Source organism: Lycorma delicatula, chromosome 5, assembly GCF_047948215.1.
Source record: "Lycorma delicatula isolate Av1 chromosome 5, ASM4794821v1, whole genome shotgun sequence".
NCBI classification, from domain to species: Eukaryota; Metazoa; Arthropoda; class Insecta; order Hemiptera; family Fulgoridae; genus Lycorma; species Lycorma delicatula.
In genome coordinates this window covers 81,227,750-81,252,310 of record NC_134459.1, presented here as the reverse complement: position 1 = coordinate 81,252,310, position 24,561 = coordinate 81,227,750, and the positions used below count along the sequence as shown (strand labels likewise).

The window sequence follows — 24,561 nt, the reverse complement described above, 5'->3', positions numbered from 1 at the left end:
AAAGGAAATTCTTAAATCAGCAGAAGCAAACTTAGGCGGAATAAAGAGAACCGGTAGAAAACCTTGGGTTTCAGATGATATATTGCAGCTGATGGATGAACGTAGAAAATATAAGAATGCTAGTGATGAAGAAAGTAAAAGGAACTATCGGAAATTAAGAAATGCTATAAACAGGAAGTGCAAACTGGTGAAAGAAGAGTGGATTAAAGAAAAGTGTTCAGAAGTGGAAAGAGAAATGAACATTGGTAAAATAGACGGAGCATACAGGAAAGTTAAGGAAAATTTTGGGGTACATAAATTAAAATCTAATAATGTGTTAAACAAAGATGGTACACCAATATATAATACGAAAGGTAAAGTCGATAGATGGGTGGAATATATTGAAGAGTTATACGGAGGAAATGAATTAGAAAATGGTGTTATAGAGGAAGAAGAGGAAGTTGAGGAGGATGAAATGGGAGAAACAATACTGAGATCTGAATTTAAGAGAGCATTAAAAGATTTAAATGGCAGAAAGGCTCCTGGAATAGACGGAATACCTGTAGAATTACTGCGCAGTGCAGGTGAGGAAGCGATCGATAGATTATATAAACTGGTGTGTAATATTTATGAAAATGGGGAATTTCCATCAGACTTCAAAAAAAGTGTTATAGTTATGATACCAAAGAAAGCAGGGGCAGATAAATGTGAAGAATACAGAACAATTAGTTTAACTAGTCATGCATCAAAAATCTTAACTAGAATTCTATACAGAAGAATTGAGAGGAGAGTGGAAGAAGTGTTAGGAGAAAACCAATTTGGTTTCAGGAAAAGTATAGGGACAAGGGAAGCAATTTTAGGCCTCAGATTAATAGTAGAAGGAAGATTAAAGAAAAACAAACCAACATACTTGGCGTTTATAGACCTAGAAAAGGCTTTCGATAACGTAGACTGGAATAAAATGTTCAGCATTTTAAAAAAATTAGGGTTCAAATACAGAGATAGAAGAACAATTGCTAACATGTACAGGAACCAAACAATAACAATTGAAGAACATAAGAAAGAAGCCCTAATAAGAAAGGGAGTCCGACAAGGATGTTCCCTATCTCCGTTACTTTTTAATCTTTACATGGAACTAGCAGTTAATGATGTTAAAGAACAATTTAGATTCGGAATAACAGTACAAGGTGAAAAGATAAAGATGCTACGATTTGCTGATGATATAGTAATTCTAGCCGAGAGTAAAAAGGATTTAGAAGAAACAATGAACGGCATAGATGAAGTCCTACGCAAGAACTATCGCATGAAAATAAACAAGAACAAAACAAAAGTAATGAAATGTAGTAGAAATAACAAAGATGGACCGCTGAATGTGAAAATAGGAGGAGAAAAGATTATGGAGGTAGAAGAATTTTGTTATTTGGTTAGTAAAATTACTAAAGATGGACGAAGCAGGAGCAATATAAAATGCCGAATAGCACAAGCTAAACGAGCCTTCAGTAAGAAATATAATTTGTTTACATCAAAAATTAATTTAAATGTCAGGAAAAGATTTTTGAAAGTGTATGTTTGGAGTGTCGCTTTATATGGAAGTGAAACTTGGACAATCGGAGTATCTGAGAAGAAAAGATTAGAAGCTTTTGAAATGTGGTGCTATAGAATGTTAAAAATCAGATGGGTGGATAAAGTGACAAATGCAGAGGTATTGCGGCAAATAGATGAAGAAAGAAGCATTTGGAAAAATATAGTTAAAAGAAGAGACAGACTTATAGGCCACATACTAAGGCATCCTGGAATAGTCGCTTTAATATTGGAAGGACAGGTGGAAGGGAAAAACGTAGCAGGCCACGTTTGGAGTACGTAAAACAAATTGTTGGGGATGTAGGATGTAGAGGGTATACTGAAATGAAACGACTGGCACTAGATAGGGAATCTTGGAGAGCTGCATCAAACCAGTCAAATGACTGAAGACAAAAAAAAAAATGAATTATAAGCAGAGAATTTCATAATTACTAAAATCAATCTAAACATATTTTCTACCTAAAAATACCTGTGAATCAGAAGTTGCTGAAATATAGTTTTTATCATAGTTATGTGTAGGTTGGTAGCACTTCAAATGTTAATTATTAATTTAGTTATGTATGAAGAAATATGCACTAAACTGTATATCAATCTCTAGTAAGAAACAAATTACATATTTTTCAGCTGACTGAAATTTATATTACTTAATTTTAATAAAATTTGATATTTCTTGCGATCGCAAGGCAATCAATAGGTCTGGACTCCTTGGAGGCCAAAGTATAAGTCCTTCCCGGCCTATCCATCAATCTCCAAATTTTTCATTTGTCCGTGACCAATGCACTGAAGTGCGGAGGAGCACCATCTAGTTGGAAATGAAGTTGATGAACGTTTTAGAGTTCATCCAGCTGAGGAAAGCAATAATTGGTTAACATGTTAAGATACACAACTCCCATTAATTGTTTTTTCAGCAAAGAAAGGTCCTATTACACGATTTTTCATCTCACCACACCAATCATTAACTTTAGGCGAATCGCATTGTTTCTCAATAATTGCGTGTGGGTTTTCAGAGCCCCCATATTCGTGAATTGTGTCTGTTAACACATCCATTCACATGGAATGTAGCTTCGTCTGTAAAAATTATATCATCTAAAAATGATTCATTTATACTTATTCTGTACATTTCAACAGTGAAATTGTAACGTTTTACACCATCATCAGGTTTCAATTCCTGCAGTATCTGGATTTTATAAGCGTGTAATTTCAGTTTTTTATGTAAAACTTTGTAAAATGTTGATTATGGAATACCTAATTTGAAGCTTCAACGGGGGATGTACTTCCCAGGACTTCTAATTGCCGATTGTCTAATTAGTTCAACCGTTTCATCTGGTACACTTGGTCTGCCGGTTGATTTCTGTTTTTTAACTGATCCAGTTTCTTCGAATTGTTTGAACCAACATGTTATGTTATTTTTGTGTGGTGGATCTCTCCAGAATTCACGTCGAAACACACAAACTAAAATTACGGATTTTAATTCAGCCATCAATAAAACACACTGCTTTTGTCTTTATCCGAGAACATAGTAACTCACCGCAACAATACAAGAACTGACGTTGTGGTTACAACTGCTAATAAACTAACTTTTGGGTTGGAGGCTTTCAGGGATACAAATATTAACATCTAGAAATTTCCCTATAATCTTCCTATGAATTACTGAAACTCCACCATTCTTTTATGATAACTCTGTATAAATATTCACAATAAAATTGTCAATGCTAATATTTTCTGATCTCTTCCTTGTTCCCACTCTTGGGTCACAATTTTTTAAACAAAATTTGAGATTTTGCTTATTACCATCCAAGAGCTGACTTCCCTTCCTACAAAGATGTTGTTGCTATTCAGTTTTTACAAGAAAGTGAGTTTTATGGATTCATTGGCTTTGTTAAAATAAATCGTAAATGAAGTTGTACACTAAGCGGTAAAAGTGGGTCTGTTCCAAGAGACTACTAAGAAGAAAATTGCTTTAGATATTGCAAGATAAATTTTATTTTCTGATTTAACAGTATACATTAGTAAAATTTTGTGAAAATGAGTAACATTAATTGTGATACTTGTGTAGATAATTAACTCAACTAGTGTTAAGACAACTAGTCCAATTTGTTAAACGGGTGATTACTAGGTGCCAAACCAGCTGAATGGGATTTTTCCTTATAAGTTTTGACAAACAGATCTAATAGAACTTAACTTTAAACGAATTTATTGGAATGCAAGAGCTTATTACCAGAATCTTTCCCAATAGTGTAAATAACTAATTTGATTTTTTAATCTTTTAAACTCAACACACTAAATATAGTACAATAAAGGTACGTAACACCAAAAATCAGTATTAGGAATGTGATCAAACTCCTACCTGAATAAATTTAAGTAGCAAAAATACATAAGAGATATATGTTTAAAATTTATCATCAAATAGAAGTTTCTTTCTGCAACTATTGTGAAATGCCGATTTTTCCAATCAAGACTACCATATACCAGTTTATAATTATCTAAAAATTCCATTACACTGATAGGCATCATTGAAACTCTCTAGGTAATACTGCAACTCATTTTACAACTTGAAAACTCTTGTCTGTCTACTTATTCATCAAATATGACAAGATGTTATCTCAATCCAAGCTTATATAAAACTGTGATCAGCCAACTATAGAAAATACTTTATTAAATTAGATTTTTATTTAGAAACATAAATCTATTATTTTAGCTGTTACCTGAATAACATCAATTTCAACATTATTCTTCAAATATTTACAACTGCCTTTATAAACATATAATACAATCCTCATAAACAACAAACACTAACCTAAAGAGACCATTCTAAACATGATTTTTAGGATTTCACCATAATAGACTATGACTATACCTTAAATTTTCTTTTTCTCACTTGTTAAATTATTAAAGCAGCAGATGATAAACATAACCCATTAACACTAAAGGAAAGCTTATTTTTTCGTATATATATTTTTACTGCAATCAATTTTTAACTGCTTAAAAACAAACATTAATATTAAAAATCATCTAGAGAAATGCTAGCAAAACCGGTGATTTAACAGTATGCTTGAAAGAAGCTATTGATCTCGCATAAAATCTGATACACTGCCATCATAGTTGTTTGTTTTGAAAAATAACTAATACTTTTCATGGCTAGTGATGCGTCTAAAAATATTAGTTTGACACTGTTGTTTCTACGCGTCTAAAAATATCAGTTTGACACTGTTGTTTCTACAAACAGTTTCTTTTTCCACCTAATAGTAATATTGAATAGCAAACATGTTGAATCACCAGAGTTGTCAGCTAATTCTAAAGAACATTAACGAAACCAGATTAAATGAACAAACTGTTTGCTGAAAAATAATTGTTGCTAATATTGAACAGTTTCAAAAAACAAAATATTGTAATAATTGTAAATGAAAATATTGTAATGTTAAAGTACAGAAGAAATAGTCATACAACTATCAAATCTTGTGATAAAATGAGTGTGGCATTCACTAGTGTCAACTGAAACACTTGCAGCCTGAATGAACCAATGAATTGATTAAAATGTTAAAATATAGCTAGTTTTTAAATGTAGAAAAACAACCAATGTAATGGAAAAAATTATAATTCAACCTGTTTTTCCTAACAGTTAATACTAAGTTTTTTTCAACAAAAAATTTTTTCTTGTTAGACAGAATCAGCCACCTCTAATCATTACCATTAATAACACCCAAACAAACTGAAAATTAAAATATATCTAAATTTAAACATACAAGAATCTACTTGCTATACAATATATAGTCCTTAATGAACTTAGACTAATTAACTATCATTTCAGTTAAACATAATCTTCTATTTAAGATTATGTTATAATATACAGTATTTTGACTACGCTAAACAATGTTTTATGTTATGTGGTAGATGGATATTTTTCATTCTTTGAATATTCAGCAACACTTATTCATAAAATATAATAAATTTAACATGTGCTAGAAACTATGGACTAATGAATGTCAGTGTTTTCATTGTGCAATCACAATCATTGTACTATTTCTAACATGAATTTTCAGCAATTCAATCCTATCTAGATGAAGATAAACTATACAATCTATAACAAAGTTCATAATCTGTACTGCAGGATATGCAAACACATTTATTTACATATTTGGGCGTTTTTCTTTGTATAAAGTAAAACAAGCAGTAATCAAGCACTACTCTGAAAAGAGAAATATACTGATGTGATTAATTAGTGATATCACATGTGTGTATTTTGTTCTATGTTGGGATTAAGACAAAGAGAAAAGATTCACGACAAATATTTATCTAGAGGATAGAAGATAAACATAAATTGCACAAAACAAAAAACATCAACTTTTTCCAAAATGGCACCCACTAATCCTGAAGAACTTTCACTATGCTACTCTTTTTAAAAAAAAATTATAAATGGGATAATTTTTTTAATAGTTAACTAAATAAGATTTTATTGCTGCCCCCACCTCCAGACAAAATGTTATACTACAGCAAACTACATTAAACACATGCTGATAAATAAATTTTAAAAAGACTAAATAAAAGAAAACTGACAAAATAACTTTTTTGTATAGCATACTAGTGAAAAAAATTGGTTTAAAGGGACTAAACAAAATATATAGTGGGAGTAAACAACAAATATAAAAATATAATATTGAAAGAAATAAACATGCAAGTATGTTTATAAACATAGTCTTGATTTTGCAATATCACCCCCAAATGCAATTATTTTGAATTGCTAACAATACTATGTTGCATAATGCTTGTAGTAAAGAACATGTGAGAATGACTGAAAATTTAACTAGCGACATACTGGAACATCATCCCATGACATTAGGAACATGTCAGTAGGCAAAAGACAATTTCTAAGGCAAAAACCTGACAAAACTTGTTCTCAGGACAGTCAACCACTTCACTTACTCTGCTTCACTGTTCTCAAGTGACATTTCACAAAGTATACACAATTGGAGGAATAGACTGCTTGACCAATAAAGATCAGTCAAGGGCAAGCCTCCTTAGCAGCTCAATTAGCTCGTTGACAGCCTGGAATTCCTGAACGATTAGGAAACTGAAGACCTGTAGAACACATTTAGTAGCGTATATTCCAATTCTAAGTTCAATAATTCTGGCATACAACAATTCAGTATTACCGATATATAATATGATGTATGACAAGTTCAGCAGTAAATATGCTACATTTTGAACATACAAGCTCCAAGACAAATTACAAAAGTACATCTAATTGAATAAGGTTGTTCAAATCCATCTTTGGTACATCAACAGCATGTTTTCCTTTAGAAAGTGGTAGTTTACACTGCCTTTATAAATATATTAAAATCCAAGATAAGGATTAATTAAATAAACATTACAATAAAATTGAATTAAATTTTTTTTATTAAAATGTGTACCTGACTTGGGTATATAATATATATTATTATATTTATATATGTATACACCATCATATCGTGTGTTTACATATAAAATAAATATATCTATATAAACACAACGATAAGTGATTTTTTTGTTTTTTTTACTAGTTTTATTTTATTAACCTCTCCTTATCATCATGCGCCTTAACTTTGAATATTATATTACTTATGAGAATAATAATAGCAATTAAATCATAATCCTAAGCTAACCTTAACGCCAACAATATTGGTAATATTTTATGAAAACATTATAACCACAATAATATTAATAAACATAATTTATACAATACCCATCTTTAAAGAAAATACCATAATAAAATATTTTAAAAAATTAACCAGAATTGTAAGGAACAGAAACAGCAGAAAAATAAACAAAGAAACAATGCGACTGGACACAACATTTAATATATAATTTATTTAGAAAATGTTGGTTCAAGAGGCAAAAAACTTATCAATAAAAAAAAATAAATATGTATTTAAAAATTTACAGCCAATTTATATAAATGGTTCATTGTACCTTCATCTCTAACTTGTATAGCAATAACCTATAGCAAGAAAAAAATTGGGACAAATCATAAAACCTTACATTATATAACACTTAACACATTCCACATACACTCGTTCAGCTCAAAATTTAATTATAATAAAAATATCATGAATTTGTAATTACAATGGCAGCATCTGTTATTTAAATTTAATTAATATAAATTATGACATGCATGATTATAAAATAACTTAATTAACTATAATTCACTTTATAAATTAAATGTAAAAGAAGAAAATCTTGATCAGTGATATTCTTTTATAAAAAAAAAAAAAAATATATATATATATATATTAAAGAAAACATTAAATGTTTAAAACATTTTGCAGAGAAAGAATTTTATTATTCATAATGTCAAAAAAGAATTAATACTTTACGAACTGCATTTAACGTAATCATAAAACCACTATTCATGATATCAAATACTTTTTATCTTTTTTACCACAAATGTCCAATCATTTAATATTTATTAAATGTTTAAGAAATGCAATTCATTAATTACAGAAGTAGAAAAATAATGTATAGGCTAATAATAAATATAATAATTATACACAATTAGGTACAACTATATAAACTGCTGATATATATATTTTTTGTTCATAATATTATTATTATTAGTATTAACTATAATAATAAAACACATTTTATTTATTAATAGTTAAAAATTTGACTATTAAAAAAAAGAAATTTTATAGTGAAAGTATCTATTATTAAAATTATTTTTTTATACACACACAAATATATATATATATATATAAATATTTTATATATATATATATATACATACGTTTTAAGGCACCTGTTTTAATGTTAGAGATGAAGTTACACTTTTCAATCAGAAAGTGAAGTTTAAGTAACTAGTTAACCAACAAAAAGCCATGTTACTACTTATAACACCGTGTCATTAGATTAAATTTACACTATTAAAATAGCATTATACAAACATACATTGTTTTGTTTTTCATAATGATACATGAGAAATACAATATAATTAATCATTACAGTGACAATACGAAAAAGAACCCAACAATAAAAATGAAAATCAACAAATAATGATATCTTTCAGGTTAAGTCTTATTAACATAATTAATAATAGTATTAAATATTATAAATCATCATTAGTTCTTGTATCAAAATATATTTTGTAAAAATATTACATGATAAAAAGAGTTTTTTTATACAATTATTAGATTAATACAACACATCAGTCAGTTTATAATATCGTATATATAATATGTATTTATATAATGCATGTTCTTATATAAATAACATAGAAATGTGCACTCTTGGTGGTATTATTACACTGTTTTAATAATAAAATTATGCTTGTTATGAAGATTCAACTAACACTGTTTGTATGAATATTTATTTGTTTAATACAGATTATAATATTAAATAATATCTACTGATAAATATATAACACAATAATTATTCTTGAAATATCTTCTGTTAGGTTACAAAATTACTGTAAAAAAAACATAATAAAAATAATATAAATAATAATTAATTATAATTACATTAAATTAATATTTGGGCAGCGAGCGCCTGGCAGAAAAAGAAAACACCTTTCAGTAAAAAATATATATCCAAATTATTATTATCATTAATAATGTCCATTGATTTTGTTTTTTGTGTTTTTTTAAATATATATAAATATATCACAAGCTTTATAATTCTTTAATATATAAACATTGATGTAATTCTCACTGATAATTACTGATCCACTGATGTGTGTGTGTCATGATTAATATTTATTATTCACTTAACTTGATTTTGATGTGTCCAACCTAAACAGCAAAAAATAAAAAAAATAAGCTACTGCATTAAAATAATAATACGAACATCTCTTAAGATCTAACATACTGACATCAATAATTTAGTTAAATTAAAACCACGATTACAATTTTAAAGTTTACTTTTTATCAATATATGCGTCCAAGAAAAATGCACGTGGCTAATATGAAATTTTTCCCACAATAAAAAACTACTAACTAATTATTTTCACTACTCATTATAAATAATACAACTGATAAGTATTTATAAATTGTAAATATTGATATATTGCATGAACAGTGAAACAAATCTACTCCTGAAGACAGAAAACCCTGCTTTCAAAATTATCCAGTAATCAAACACCAGCATGGTAAGACGCACTTTTATTTAACAAAATTCTATTACCATAAAATATTTGTGAAAAATTGAAGTTAAGACTAAAATAAACATCTGAGGCACCAAACACTTTCTTCTATAACAGTATCAATAATTATTATTAATATTAAATGTTTTACTGTTATTATACAATTTGGATTGTTTCTGAAGAGACTACTTCTCGTTTGGCTACAGCATCCGGCCAAACAATTTTTTCTGGAGTCTAAAGCCCTGTATGCCACAGTACAATGTTGTTCTATATTACGGTACACTAACAGTAAAATATTTTTAATATTAATTATTATAATTATACTATTACAGGAGAATAGAACTATTCAGTGCAGCAATTCATTTATTTTTAGTTTAACTTCGATATTTATGATAGAAAAAACCAAAATTGTTACAATCTTCATGGTCAGATGCAAGAATAGAATGTCTTTCAACTAGCAAAAGACATTTGCATTTTTCTAACATTTATTATTTTTTAATGTTAGAAAAATTAATAATTCAAAATTAATTAATTTCAAATTAATAATTTTGAATATCTTTTTCAATAGGATCACAAATAACTATGGTAAAAGAAACTATGGAATCCTTGGTTGGTGAACAAGGAAAGTTAAATCGAGAGCTGGGATATAAAATGAAGCTGTGTGATGAGTAGCGTCTAACATCAAGTATTTATTATTACTACACTAACTTCTGAAGCATTCCTGATAGACACCTGGACAAAGTTTATATATAATTAACAGCTCCAATTTTCCTGGAAATGATTTTAAGAAACCCATACTAAATCAACTGACATCCTATTTCACAATTAATCGATGGCAATTATTAATGAGCATGTTGTGCTCTTCCAGTCTGTTCTAATTTTTAAATATCCTTCTAGTTTGTTCTCAAGTTTTGTACTACCCAAGTCCAATCTCCAAGAAGTTGGGAGAACGAAGAGTGAACAGTAAGAATTTTTTGTATAACTATTTAGGTCAATCTTAATGTTTTCACAATACTGTTTTAAAGGATTATCATTAATTTATTTATTAATGGACGTTAAATCAAACAAAATCATTTCACTGTTACATTTTCTTTTTTTTTTAATTCAGAATTTAAATTCATTTACACATGGAAGCAAAACACATTACACATGTATTATAAAAACACATTTCATTGTAAAAAAATTTTCCAATAGGATTGCTAGTATTTTCTGGGTGTAGTTCAAACAACTCTGTCAGACTAAAGAAATTAATTTTTGAATGTCATACACATTTAAATATTTATCTTTTTCTAAAAATAATAAATATTTCTCCTATGCATAAACAGGCAATTACCCATGGAGGATAAAAGTAGTATATTCTTTTAAATATTTTGTATTTTCTAGTTCTAATAAATAAATAGAATAAAATCTAACAAACACCACTTAAATCTATTTAAAATCGACTGAGTCAGGCTTACAATTCAGACAATTTTATTAAAGCTTTTTGTGGGCATTTATGAAGAATAACAAGAAAAAACACCATAATCTGACCTATTTTCAGAACTCGATAAACTATTTTCTAATAACACTGGTCAAAATAATTTTTATCTCACTACTACCAATACATGTACTTAATGTGGTTTTTTATCCTGTTTTCAAATATGTATTTAGAATTTCACTATCACCCACAGTTTTTTGTATATTAATTTTTTTAAATATTTTAAAATCTTTTTTGTCCATTGTCAAGTAAGAGGATTGTAAACATGATGGAACCAAATGAGCTAACTCAAAGGGTAGCATTGCTACTGTTGTGCAGGTTAAGATGTGCATACACATGAACAAGCGTGATCTAGTATAGCACACATTCACCAGAACGATGCCAGTTGTGAAACAGTGAACCAGTAAACACCTCATTGTGAGTGCTTTGTGTGTCTGAATTATTGTGCATTTTTGTTACATATGTGGCGATGAGATACAAAGTCCTAAAGGCGAAACCTTACTCCATTAGTAAAAAAGGATTATTAACTTTGTTTTTGATGTAAAGTCAGGGACCAAACAAGGGCGTAGGCACCATCTGTAGTTTATTGTATTCTGAGCTTCTCATTGCATGGAAAAATGGCATACACCACATGCCATTTGCTATCCCTGATTTGAAAGGAACTCAAAGATCACTCTTCTAATTGTTATTTCTGCTTAACAAACATTAAAGGGATTTTGTCAAAATCAAAATATACAGTGGTGTACCCTAACTTGCAATCTGCAATGAGACCAGTTCTACACTGTGAAGAATTGCCCATACCAAAACCTCTAGAACATGTGACATTAGATGAAGAGAGCTCAGTCAGATGGAAGGAAGGAAAAGATATTCTGATGATAGAACTTTTAAACAAAGCAGTTCTTCTGAGCCTCTTTACTGACTCAAGAAAATCTTAATGATCTCATTCAAGATTTAAAGTTATCCAAAAATTCTTCCTCAAAAGAATACAAAGATATATGTAATTATTGTAATCATCATTCTGAATTTAAAGACTATTTTTCTGAAAATGGCTTGAGTGTTTTGTAATGAATTTTCTTCTCGTAAAGAGACATTGTAACGAAGATAACCCATCAAAGTTAATTAAAAAGCTGTGCTTCTGTATAGTGGCAATAAATTCCCATCATTGCCTGGGGCTCACTCTGCTAGTATGAAAGATACATACGAAAACTTTAAATTTATATCGGAAAAGCTTCAGAATGCAGTGTATAAATGGAATATTTGTGATTTTAAGGTAATTGCACTTATTCTTGGTCTACAGCTTGGTTACACAATGTACCGTTTTTTTTTTTTTGTGTGTGTGTGAATGGAATAGTAGGGACAGAAAAAACCATTTCATTAGAAAAGAATGGCCTAAACAAGAATCGCTCATTCCTGATGTGTATCTACCTCAGTTACATATCAGACTAGGATTAATGAAGAATTTTGTCAAGGCTATGGACAATACTCCTGGTTTCATGTACTTAAAACAGAAGTTTCCTAAAATTAGTGATGCAAAAATTAAAGAAGGAATATTTGTGTGTCCACAAATGCGATCACTAACGCAAGATGAAAAGTTTGAGGAACTATTGAACACGCTGGTGAAAGCAGCTTGGTAAGCATTCAAAAATGTTACTAGAGTTTTTTTTGGGAAATCGAAAAGCGGAAAATTACCATGATATTGTCAACAATCTCATAAAAATTCAGGTTGTAATATGTCCTTAAAGTACACTTTCCGTACTAGTTCCTAGACTTCTTCCAGGAAAATCTTGGTGCAGTAAGTGATGAAAAAGGAACACTTTCTTCAGAAGATTTCAGCTACGGAAAAAGGTATCAAGGCAAATTGAATCTTAATATGCTGGCCGTTATTGATATGTTCCATCAAGAGGGATGCTCCATAGGTGAAATATAGGAGAAAATCATTTCTTACTTTCTACGCAAGTCAAATGTTTGCATATTGTGTATTTAAGATGCAGAAACTATTAAAATGTTTGAAATTATAAATACCTGTCTTTTGGAAACCTTGTGATGGGGAAAAACCTATATATTTGAGTTCAGGAGAAACAATATTATCAGAATCATACATTTTTATTCAGACAAAATATTTTTTTTTTGTTCTTCAGTGTAATGAATCACATTATTTGACTATCATTTAAAATATTAAGTTGAGAGGAATCTGCGATATTCATTTATGATAATTTATTTACAAAACTTAAGTAACTATATAATAATGCTCATCATCTGATAGTTTTTAATGTGGTTAATAACAGTCACCAAAATGAAAAGAGTTTAATGAATATATCATGGTCCAATAACTGGAATAACAATATTCCTTTTTAATCTAATTAGTAGTTGCTATTTTTCAGTGCGCACTAATGTGTACACACAGTTGTGCAGTACAAATATTGTATATTTTTATTTAGAAAATCATGAAGTAAGCTTTGTTACAATCTATTTTACTTTAAGCTGTTTGTAAAACCTAAATTTTACGTAATTTTAATTATTTCTACTCACTACTTCCAAAATAGAAATGATTAAAACTTGCCAAAGGACTCAACCCACTGTTAGGGTAAGACAAAAGAGTCATTAAGGGATAACTGACGTTACTATAACTGAAGTTTACACCTATTATGGGCTATTAGACAGATCTATAAAAAAAGTTATTTCCTCAGTATTTATTTATTATTCATTCTGGAATAACAAAATGAAAGTAACAAAAAAAACGTTCAGTCTTCAGTAGGGATAAACAGAATTTATACAAATACATTAAACCTATTTTTATCAAAACAAAACATTTTTACCTCATGTTATAAATATTGTATGTAGCAATTTAACATATCATAATCTAATATCTAGTCTTCGTCTTCACCAGACTCGGATTCTGGAAAAATTCAAATAACACAATAATACTAATTAAAATTTTCAGTATTTATTACTAGGAATAATCTACATAATAAAATAGAAATAAACTTTCTTTGCTTTAATGGTTATATTTTTTCTGAGGTCTAAACTTCCTGAAAGTTTACCATAAAAAAAAAAATAATTATCTTTTAATGTGAAAATAAACTTATAGTCAAAATTCTACATCTGCACAATAAGTAAAATTTCACATAGCTCTTACTTCAGAAATGTTCAGTCCACTTTTACTCAGTAGGTAGTAGCACTGAACAATCTGACTTTAGTATTAAACCTTCCTAATTATCGTAATTTTATAAAATCTATTAATTATTGTCTTCAAATGTCTTAACTGTTTTATTTACAATCAGTCTACATTTTATCTATGTGGGTAACAGCAGTACTAAACTATCTAATCTCTATCCAACACTTGATTTATGATTTTGTTTAAAAACTACTTAACTGAATTTGTGAATTTTGATGCCAATTCTGACATATGTTTCAGCTAAGGACTGTACACTACTAATTCCTGTTGAGAACACACACCTTTAATATGGAGATTTAAACATCCTTATTTTTTTTTTAACTTTAATAAATAAAAAAACTCCATGAAAATTTACAAAAAAAAAATCTTTTATACTTTTAATTTAACAAAGGGCAGCAGTTTTAATTTTTGTTATACGAAAGCTATATAATATAATTTTTCAGCCTCCAGGATCACTGCTGCAGTTCTTAGAGGATGAGATGAAATGGCAATTTTGTAAAAAGTGAAAATGCCAAGCCTGACCAGGATTCGAATGTGGGACTACCAGATGAATAGCTGGTGAATACATAAGCTGAATATTAAAAAAATATATGCAGTTTAATTAATTATAGCTTCACACAGAGGTAGATGGTATTTTATCAATACCAAAGGAGTAAATTTTTAAGTTAAACTGGTAATAAAAATGTTAAAACAACCTCAAGGAAATGAAAACGAGTGGAAAGCACATTATTAGATCAAATAGTAATAACAATAATAGCAAACAGCTGTTAATAGTAACTATTTCTCAACTACTGCAGTTATACACACGATAAAGTAATGTTTAAAATAGCAATTTTAATAATATGATGAATAAACTCAAGGCAATAGAAAAAATGCACATTATAAAAAGGTTCTATGAAAATATTAAAAGTAAATTTGAATTCCTTTATTTATAATACAACCACAGATTACATTGGTTTAGTACAAAAATTATAAACACAAATATGTAAACTCCTGTTATGAATAATTATGTAGTGCTACCACCTTTATACAACAAATGTAAATACAAGGGATGAGGATAAATATTTATTAATTTGTCTACATATTACTGAACATAAAATAAAATCCAACAAAAATATAAAGATGAAGTTAACATCACTTAGAAAATAATTTGATCATAAAAATGGAAAACAGTATAACATTTTTCTAATGATATGTTTAACACTTTTCTGTGGCGATAACAAAAATAGTTACCAGGAAACTGTTATAAATATGAAATTAAATCAGAAGATTTTGCCTATGTGAACAAGGAAATTAATCATACCATTATTTTACCCTATCTTAACCTTTTACATAGTAATAATATATGAAGAAAAAAAATGTAAAAGAGCCTTTGCTTGCATTTTAACTCGGTTCCTGTGACTGCTTCTAATCAATCAATCGCAAAAAAATCAAATATTTATAAACTTTTTCTTTTTTTAATTCACTAAATTATTTAAATCCAATATTACAGCATGTCAACAACCTTTTTCACAGAATAATTAAATATAATTATTTTCATCTTAAGTTACTATATTCGCTATTTTGTAAACTTGGGAACTGCTTGGGTAAATACTAAATGCCTCAAGACTGCTAGCAACTATTTTAAAGTTTTATGAATCTCACTTTAAATATAAACAAATGTTGGATATAGTGCTATGAATAATTTTAAATTAGCACACACTAAAGAAAACATTCACTTTATATTCAGATTTCTTTAAATCATACCAAACAATCACTGTAACCATCAGCTGAATATTTTAATAAAAATAAAACTAATCAATAACACACATTACACTTCATCACAATTGCTGTTAAAATCTTACATTATTAGACATTTAAAGAAATATGCATATATTGCATATTATCGTGGTGCACCACCCAATCATATGTAATGTCCATTTGGACTCGCTAGACTCGTTAAGTCTTTCCAAGACATCTTTGTAAAAGTTGCTATAACTGTCGGTCCTGGAGGTACAAATTCTTTGTGCCACATATGTTGAAAAAAGCAATCATTGTTTTCACCTTGGATCTGCTCACGCGTGGTTTCTTCAGACAATGAGAACTTTCTGTGTGCCATTCTGAACTTTGCCATTTAGTGGGGATTGTATTCAAACACCCGTTATTCATCTTCTGTTATACTTTATCCAAAAAATTTGGCTCAATTTCAAGTTTTTCCAGTAAATCCAGACAAATTTACACCTAGTTTGCTTCTGCTCCACAGACAAGTTTTTCGATAAAAGTTTTGAACAAATTCTTTCTCATGTGCAATCGATCGGTTAAAATTGTATGAACTACATTTTTATCCAATCCGGTTTTTTTCCGGCAATCATCTTGACAATCAGCGGTCTTTACTATCACAACTCATACCACTTCCACATTTTCATTGATGGTTGACATGGTCGGTCTTCCAGAACAAGGACAATCTTCAACATTTTCTCAGCCCTCTTTGAGAACTTTGTGCCACTTAAAAGGCATAGTTCTTGATAGAGAAACATCTCCATAAGCTTTAGTTAAAGAATTAAATGTTTCTGAGGCAGACTTGTTGAGTTTCACACAACATTTGATAGTGTAACATTGTTCAATATTTTCCTCCATCGCAAACATAACGAGATTATAAAACACAACTATACATGAACAGCAGTAGCACACAACTGATTCATCAACCAATCCACTTGAAACAAGTATGCACGTGCAAACAAGGTTACTAATTATATACTGTTATACATCAAGAATGTTTTACATTTACCTGTTCATCCATAGGAAAATTAGTACACTTACTTGGTATAAACCTTGTGTAATAACCTTGAATATATTTTTTTTTACTTGTATAAAAAACCTTTTATAAAACATATAATGTTAAGTAAATAACGTTAGATTCTTCACCATGAATAAAAAATCTGACAAAGTCGGTGTGCTATAATGACAATTGCAACTAGCCTACCCACATTAAATCAATCACATTCATAAAGAATCTTAAATTTTTTGATTTAAGATAACAGAATCTTATTAAAGAAAGCTTTATATTTATCTTAATCTCACTAAAACTTTATTTTTAAGTAAAATGTCTTACCTTCCTCAGCACTTTGAAGCCATTCAATGAATTTTTTCATTTGTTCAAGAAACATCATTTTACCTTTAACTGAGTGGCCATCTTTATACCATTTCAATATTACTTCTTCAGATATTACTTCAGCTATATTAGGAAAAAACATAAAAATTTAAAAAACACTGTCAAAGATTACAAAATTTTGACAACTTTAAAGAACATTACATAAATATATATATATATATATATATATATATATATATATAACTTATTAAATATTGATTATATAATCACCACCAAAACAGTAAAATAATGTCAATGTCATTCATTTATACTAAGAGTCAATATAACTGTGAGTGCTGTGTAACAGTCATAAAAAATGTAATTATATCATTAGAATCATCCATTTTTCTGTTTAAATGTATAAAACACTTGTTTCTAGTATCCAAATTTCTTTTTATTGATGTAAAAATAGAAATAAACCATGGTTTTCTCAAGAGATAGTAAAATTCTCAAAAAGTAAACTTTGACAGCTACAAAAAAAAAGAAGAAAAATGTGACAATCTAATGTTTGTATTAACCACCTTATTCATCACACCACCATGCATCAGATCATTAATTCATTTTTAAAACACATTTTTTTCTAAAGAGGTGTTTTCCAGATTTGATGGAGTCATTTTTCAATAAATTTGGTATCATTGGAACCACTAGCACAACACAAATGCAACAATTCGAAACCAAAATAAAATAGAGAAGCATGATAAATGTATATTTAAACTACTTTATAAATTAACAAGTCACAATGTAAAACAGTAGTTTATTAATTTTTCTTTCTTATGATGTAAGCTTTTCAGTTTAGAAATCCATGAAAATACTTTTAATCAATTAGCAAACCTAATTTCAAAAAACTTACAGACTTTTCAAAGAAGAATCTGTAAAGCTGCAGTAGTATAATGTAACAAATAACATATAGTGTTATGACATGCTATAATAGTACAACACAAATAAATTAATATAATATGAATAAACACATAAATCTTTATCGCTTATTCATAAATATGCTTTATTCTGAGTTACATCCATCACTGTAACTGATATAGAAATTGTATGTAACTGAACAAGTGAAACTGTCATTCTAAGCAGCCGTTTCAATTCATATACATCAAGCCCCTATATTAATCATTTCAAAATATTATCAAGTTTGTCTCTGCACTGTAGATCAACATAATATGAGAACGTCGACTGCTTAGAAAATTATAACAAATACGAAGTTAAAATTTAACTAATACATCAAATAGAATTCAATTATGATAAACTAGGATAGTTGTAAATACAGGTGGGCTTATTTTAATTAAATTTAGTCTGTCTGTAGTCATTGTTGGATACAATTTCATTTTTAAGATATTTTCAACAGGCATTTTCTAAAAATTGACTGACATCGTAAAAACAGAGCTACTTGGCAGGTGTTATTATGTAGTATTGAGTACCTTCAAAGAGACCAATATTAGTAATCAGGCCAGCCGAGCTCTACCCAAAGCATTCTAGTTGTACAATCAAGTACATTTTTTTTTAAAATTTTATTCATGTTCTAGTTGCGTATTAAAAGTATTTTACATATTATCTCTATAACAATGAACTGCAAGGCTTAGACCTATATTTTGAGGTTAGCAGAAGACAAACTAGTATAATGTAAGCTGAAAATGATGGTACTGGTGACAAATCATATTCCAACATTAAAAGCAACTTAAAGAATGTGATGGGATGGAGATTTAGAGTAGGTATACAAAAATAAAAATGTTGAAACTAGTAAGTGCATGTAACACAAGTAAAATATATTGTTATTTACAGGTCCTGTTCAAAATCAAAACATGATTACTACTTCAAGAATCATGGAAGTATTTTTTTTTATGAAACAATCGAACATAATGGTTAAAAATTCAGAGATTTATATCTAAACATCAATATTTAACAGAATGCAAAGCTGCCTAATTAACTAATAAAACAGAAGTGCACTGATGGAAAGAGAACAAATAGTACTTTTTAATTGAACCACGTCCTTGGATAATTTTCATTTCCTGTTCAGAATTGTGTGATTTGACAACAAAATAACTTCAAAAAACAAATAAATTGACAGTAATTAAGATTTTTGTCTTGAACTGCAAAACAGACATTCCACCTCAATATACAACAATTAAGTGAAAAATCAAAAGTGTTATATTAAGAAACATGCTTTACCCACAAGAAATTTTTTATACCACTCTTATCATGAAGTATACTTGGAAAGCAACATGACTGACTTAACTGATTTATAAGCCAGGAAATTAACTTTAGTGAAAACGATAAGAAAAACATAATAGACAGCTCCTACAAATATTTTTTTTTTGGTCTCTAAGAAGAGACCATCTGGTTTCAGTATGCTGGCTTTTGACAAAAGCTGTCTGCTAATATTTTACAATCCTTAGAAAGGAAGGAATATTTTCTCCTATCACCCATTCATCATGACATAACTGATTTGAACAATGACAAAACAGACACAACCGTGATGTACAAGGGAGGTGTTTAGGTGTGGTACACAAGTTGTTTTCTATATATAATTGCACAAGAGCAACTCAAAGGTGGCCAATGATAATATTTTACAGTCTCATAAACATTGTAGTAACAGCTGCATAACAACCATGATTGTAAAATGCACAAAGTTTCTTAGAAAACCTATCATTTAAGTTAGTTCAACATCATAATTCAGCGAGTTCTCAGGACTACATATGTGAATTAACAGCAGGAAAATCATTCAGTTGCTGTGCCTACTGTGACTGAAAGAAAAACGAAGTATAACTATAACAAATCCAGAAAATTTGTATATAATAAATCATAATTACAGTAATCTATCAAAGCTATTTTCAAAGAAAAAACAAATTTTTGTAAAGTTCTAATGAAATTGTTTGTTTTTTTAAAATAATTTCTTTGTTTCTAATTTTTTTAAATAAGCCTTTTGTTATTGGCTACAGTAAAAAAGAATGATGAAGTTCAAAAACAATTCTTTTATTTTTCATAAATCATTTTACTGAATTTATTAGATTCTACTGTTTGATAAAACACATATTTGATATTAAAAAATACAAATTGATTTGAAATTAATAGTTAATATTTTTCAAAATATTCCTCAGACCTATATTATTACTGATTTAAGTACTTTTTATGTTAGTAATGGGAGGATAAATCAATATTTAATTTAATAAATTATATTAATAGACAGCAAATTCAATAAATATAATTAATTGGCTAAATATTTCTTGCTACCATTAAATACTTCTTTTTTAATTTTCCCTGTTTAACGCTTTCAGAATCTCTGTTTCTTCAGAACAGATTTCTTTACAAGTAACAAATTTAAACAATTAAAAATGACATTATATTAATGACATCTTTGTAGATTTTTATATGAAAAAATCCATTCTCCCGAAGCAGAGATTACTTTGAAAGTCCTGAACAATAATTAAAGAAAAAGTTATCAATAATTATTTTGAACATACAATATATTAATTTTACTGTAACAATGCATATTTTTCTTTCTGTAAATAACAGTCATTAGGAAATTTATTAATTTATTTCACTTACTTTTATAAAACAGAAGTATTATTTTATGGAAGATCTTCATAAAATTCATATTTTCATAACAGTACTCTTGAATTTTGAGCATTAATGCCATCTCTGAGCGAGCAGTGCCAGTAAATGCAGCAAATAACTGAGTGAACCTTTGGAGATGTTTTAATGCTTGATCGGCAACTAGTTCCTCCTTTTTATTCCACTCTGCTAATGACATCACTGTAGTCCATACGAGTGTGATAACCTCAGGCTCTGGTATATTATTTTTAACAGCAATATCACGGACATCTGAAACAATGTCTTTGATTGGCCGACCATCTGATAATTCTTCTTCTAACTGAATTTGCAAATCACGTTTTGCTTCTTGAGAAGCCTGTAATAAGAAAACGAATAAATGAGTTAAATTTATGTTTATTTTAATCATCCTTAAATTAATAACCATAAAAAGGTAAGAATTCAGTAAAAGTAAAAATTTGGTGTTCTACTGGCTTAACAAAAGCAGACTGTAAAATACAAAACATCTGGATAAAACTCATCATAATAGTTAGGTGTAGTTTCCAGCCGTCAATCAGATCTACTTGAATCTTTCTAGCTTGCCAAGATCTCCATTCCATGAACACCTACTACCCTCCTCTATACACTGTTCTATTTCCTTCAGCCTTTCCATATTTCATAATGTGCATCCTTCACTCTTCCATTTTCTTTACACATGTGTATCATTTAATCCTTGATTCTTAATTTCTCCTTTCAACATTTGTAATTTCCAAACCACTCTTTAGAAAATTCACTTCACAAGCCTTTATTTAGCTATGATATTACTTATTTTCATAGTCTATAACTTGGCCGTATATTTAAGCATTAGGAGCTAAGAAACGCCTAATATTTAAATAAATGTAATACTTAACTTACTTTTCTGGGGTATACACAACTTCAGGTTTGACTCTCCATAATTCTCCAAAATATTATATTTTTTAAATTCCTCTTCACTAATTCATTTCCTACTTCCTCCACCCTTCACTACTACACTTCCAAGATATTTAAAACTAAATTCTACTAAAAGGCCTATACTACTTCTTACTGGTTGTAATTATAACTTTTTTACGTTTAATAATTTCCATACTGTTTTACTACCCACCATCAATTTCTCTTTACTGTTCTTTGCTACCTTCTTTCCCAGCACATCATCCATCACAATAAATAGAAAAGATGAGCAAGGTAAAATACTACCTTATTTCGGATAATTTTAGAGTTCTTTCTAACATGAGACAGGTTAAAAAGACCAGTTTCTTATCTCCAATTTTACCTAGCCAACCCCTTATTTTATACAACTTTTATTTTTTCAACAATCCCTTTCATTCTACTTCCTTTTTACTTTAAGCATCTTACAGTCTCTGGATGTCAATACTTTTAATACCATTTTAAATTAAGTTACAAACATCAATTGTAAGAAAATGAATTTACAAACAATCAAAATAGAAATAAAGGATTTCCTTGCTTCTGACATGAAAGTAAATGATAAAAGATAAATACTTCAAGAACTAAACACAGTGACAAATTATATATGTTAATAATCCCTTTTAGTATTAATATTCTGTATTATTTCAACAGATATGTAAGAAAAATATTAAAAATGACTAATGGACTTTTTTTATGTAATACTTATATAAAATAAGTAATCTAGAGACAAAACCGAATTCCTTAAACTGAATTCTTCAACTTTGATGGAACATCATACGGTAAATTCAGTAAAGTTATAAAATATATTTTCTCATAACAATGCATCAAAAAATGTTATGAAAAGAGAAAACTTGATTTATATAGAATGTTTAAACCATCAAATTGTTTCTTTAGGGTAATAATTATTTGATTTAAAAAAAAATTAAATTTTTATTATCTTTAAATTAAATTTTTTTGTCATATTAGATGTTGGTTAACAAAAACAGACCAACTTTACCAGAAAAGCACCTCAGCCATGAAATAAATTTACACTAATCTTAAGACATATCTCCCAACAGTATATACATATATTTCAACAAAAACAAAAAAAAGCTTTAAATTCATACTGTCTCTCAGCTCTGTACATTTAAAATTAGTAAATCCTACAGCATAATTATTTGGATTATAATGTAATACAATTCATTACTAAAATTACGTACTACAAAACTATTTATTTCAAATTTTTTTCTATAATAGAAAAACCAACTAGTGTTAGTTACAAACATTTTATCACCAGAATTGGAAAAAAACTACATCACCTGAGCTTTGTGCAGCTTTACAACTTCAGCTAGCCCTTTTTCTTCAAATACAGTGCGAAAATGTTCTTCAGTCCTTTTATTAGGTGGTACAAATTCCATTAACCTTTAATAAACAAAACATACTAATTTTATATAAAATACTTCATACAAACTTACATAAATAAATTGAAAAAAATATTTACTTTAAAAATATATCAAAACATATTCTTCTGGACATGGACAAGAACTGGGAAGAGAGAGAAAATTTGTAAGACAGGATTTGAATTAGTAAAACTATTATGGTCAAACTGAAATTTTTCTTAATACTGAACTAAATTGAATTCTTTTAATTTAATGTAATATTTATTTCTGATTGTTTAATTTCTTAATATAAATTGATGACCATAACATACTTCTGATAATCTGATATTATTGTTTACATTCTTTCAATTATTTGCTACATTTATTATTCCATGCTTATAATATACGGGTTCTGCTAAATTAAATAATTTCAATTGCCATTTTTCTATGACATAAATTCAGAAAAACAATGTTTAATCATAATTTGTTTAACTAATAAACATACATACTATAACATTCCTACCTCACATATTTTATTTATACTTTCAATGCGACTAAAATATTCTAATTATTGATATATTTTCATGTGTTCATGAATAATATTTTTAGTTACATATTTTGAATTTCATCTGTATTTATTATTCTGTTCATAAATTTGTAGCCTGTATATGATCTGTAAAAGTTCTTATTGTAGCATCTTTATTTTGATAAAATACCAATTTTTTCTTTAATCACTAAAGGTAAGTATAAAAATACAGAAGAATTTTTTTTTATGATAAAAGAGTACTTTCTTCTTGGATATTCTATACAAAGAACTTTAGTGGTTACAAGCATTTAAAAATAACAATAAACACAGTAACTTAATTAAGCAAGATTTTTACAATTGCTTACCTTCCTTCTAACCCTCCTTTTTTAAGGGCAGACATAAGGCTAGTTAAACCTTTCTCTTGTTTCCATGTAACAAATACTTCCATCAAAAAATCTAACGCCAAATTATCTTTAACTAAATGTTCCTGAAAATAATCATCACAGATTAATAATAAATAAATAACATTTATACTAATACTTAAGAAAAAAATAGCTTTTTTATAATTTTTATCTTTAAAATTTTCCTCAATTATTACTTTGAAGTCTGCTCATCAATGCTTAGAAAATTACCTCCACGCCTTCTGATTGTACAAAGCATCTCAACAAATACTTAACTAATATTAATCAGCAGTAATATACTGAACTGATAAAGAAAGACTAACGGAAACA

The 24,561-nt window shown here is 28.3% G+C and overlaps 1 protein-coding gene across 2 annotated transcripts in view; it reads right to left on the bottom strand.

Moving 5' to 3' along the window:
* Positions 1–7,378: 7,378 nt before the first annotated feature.
* Positions 7,379–24,561, bottom strand: part of kra (basic leucine zipper and W2 domain-containing protein kra) — a 35,374-nt gene continuing 18,191 nt past the window's right edge. For both annotated transcript variants that reach the window (XM_075366479.1, XM_075366480.1), the window contains exons 6-11: positions 24,196–24,317; positions 23,245–23,347; positions 21,002–21,362; positions 17,414–17,536; positions 13,964–14,043; positions 7,379–9,320 (exon numbers count right to left, since the gene is read on the bottom strand). In XM_075366479.1, coding sequence (XP_075222594.1) covers positions 14,015–14,043; positions 17,414–17,536; positions 21,002–21,362; positions 23,245–23,347; positions 24,196–24,317 — 738 coding nt within the window. In that variant the 3' untranslated portion in view covers positions 7,379–9,320; positions 13,964–14,014. The remainder of the gene's footprint in view (positions 9,321–13,963; positions 14,044–17,413; positions 17,537–21,001; positions 21,363–23,244; positions 23,348–24,195; positions 24,318–24,561) is intronic.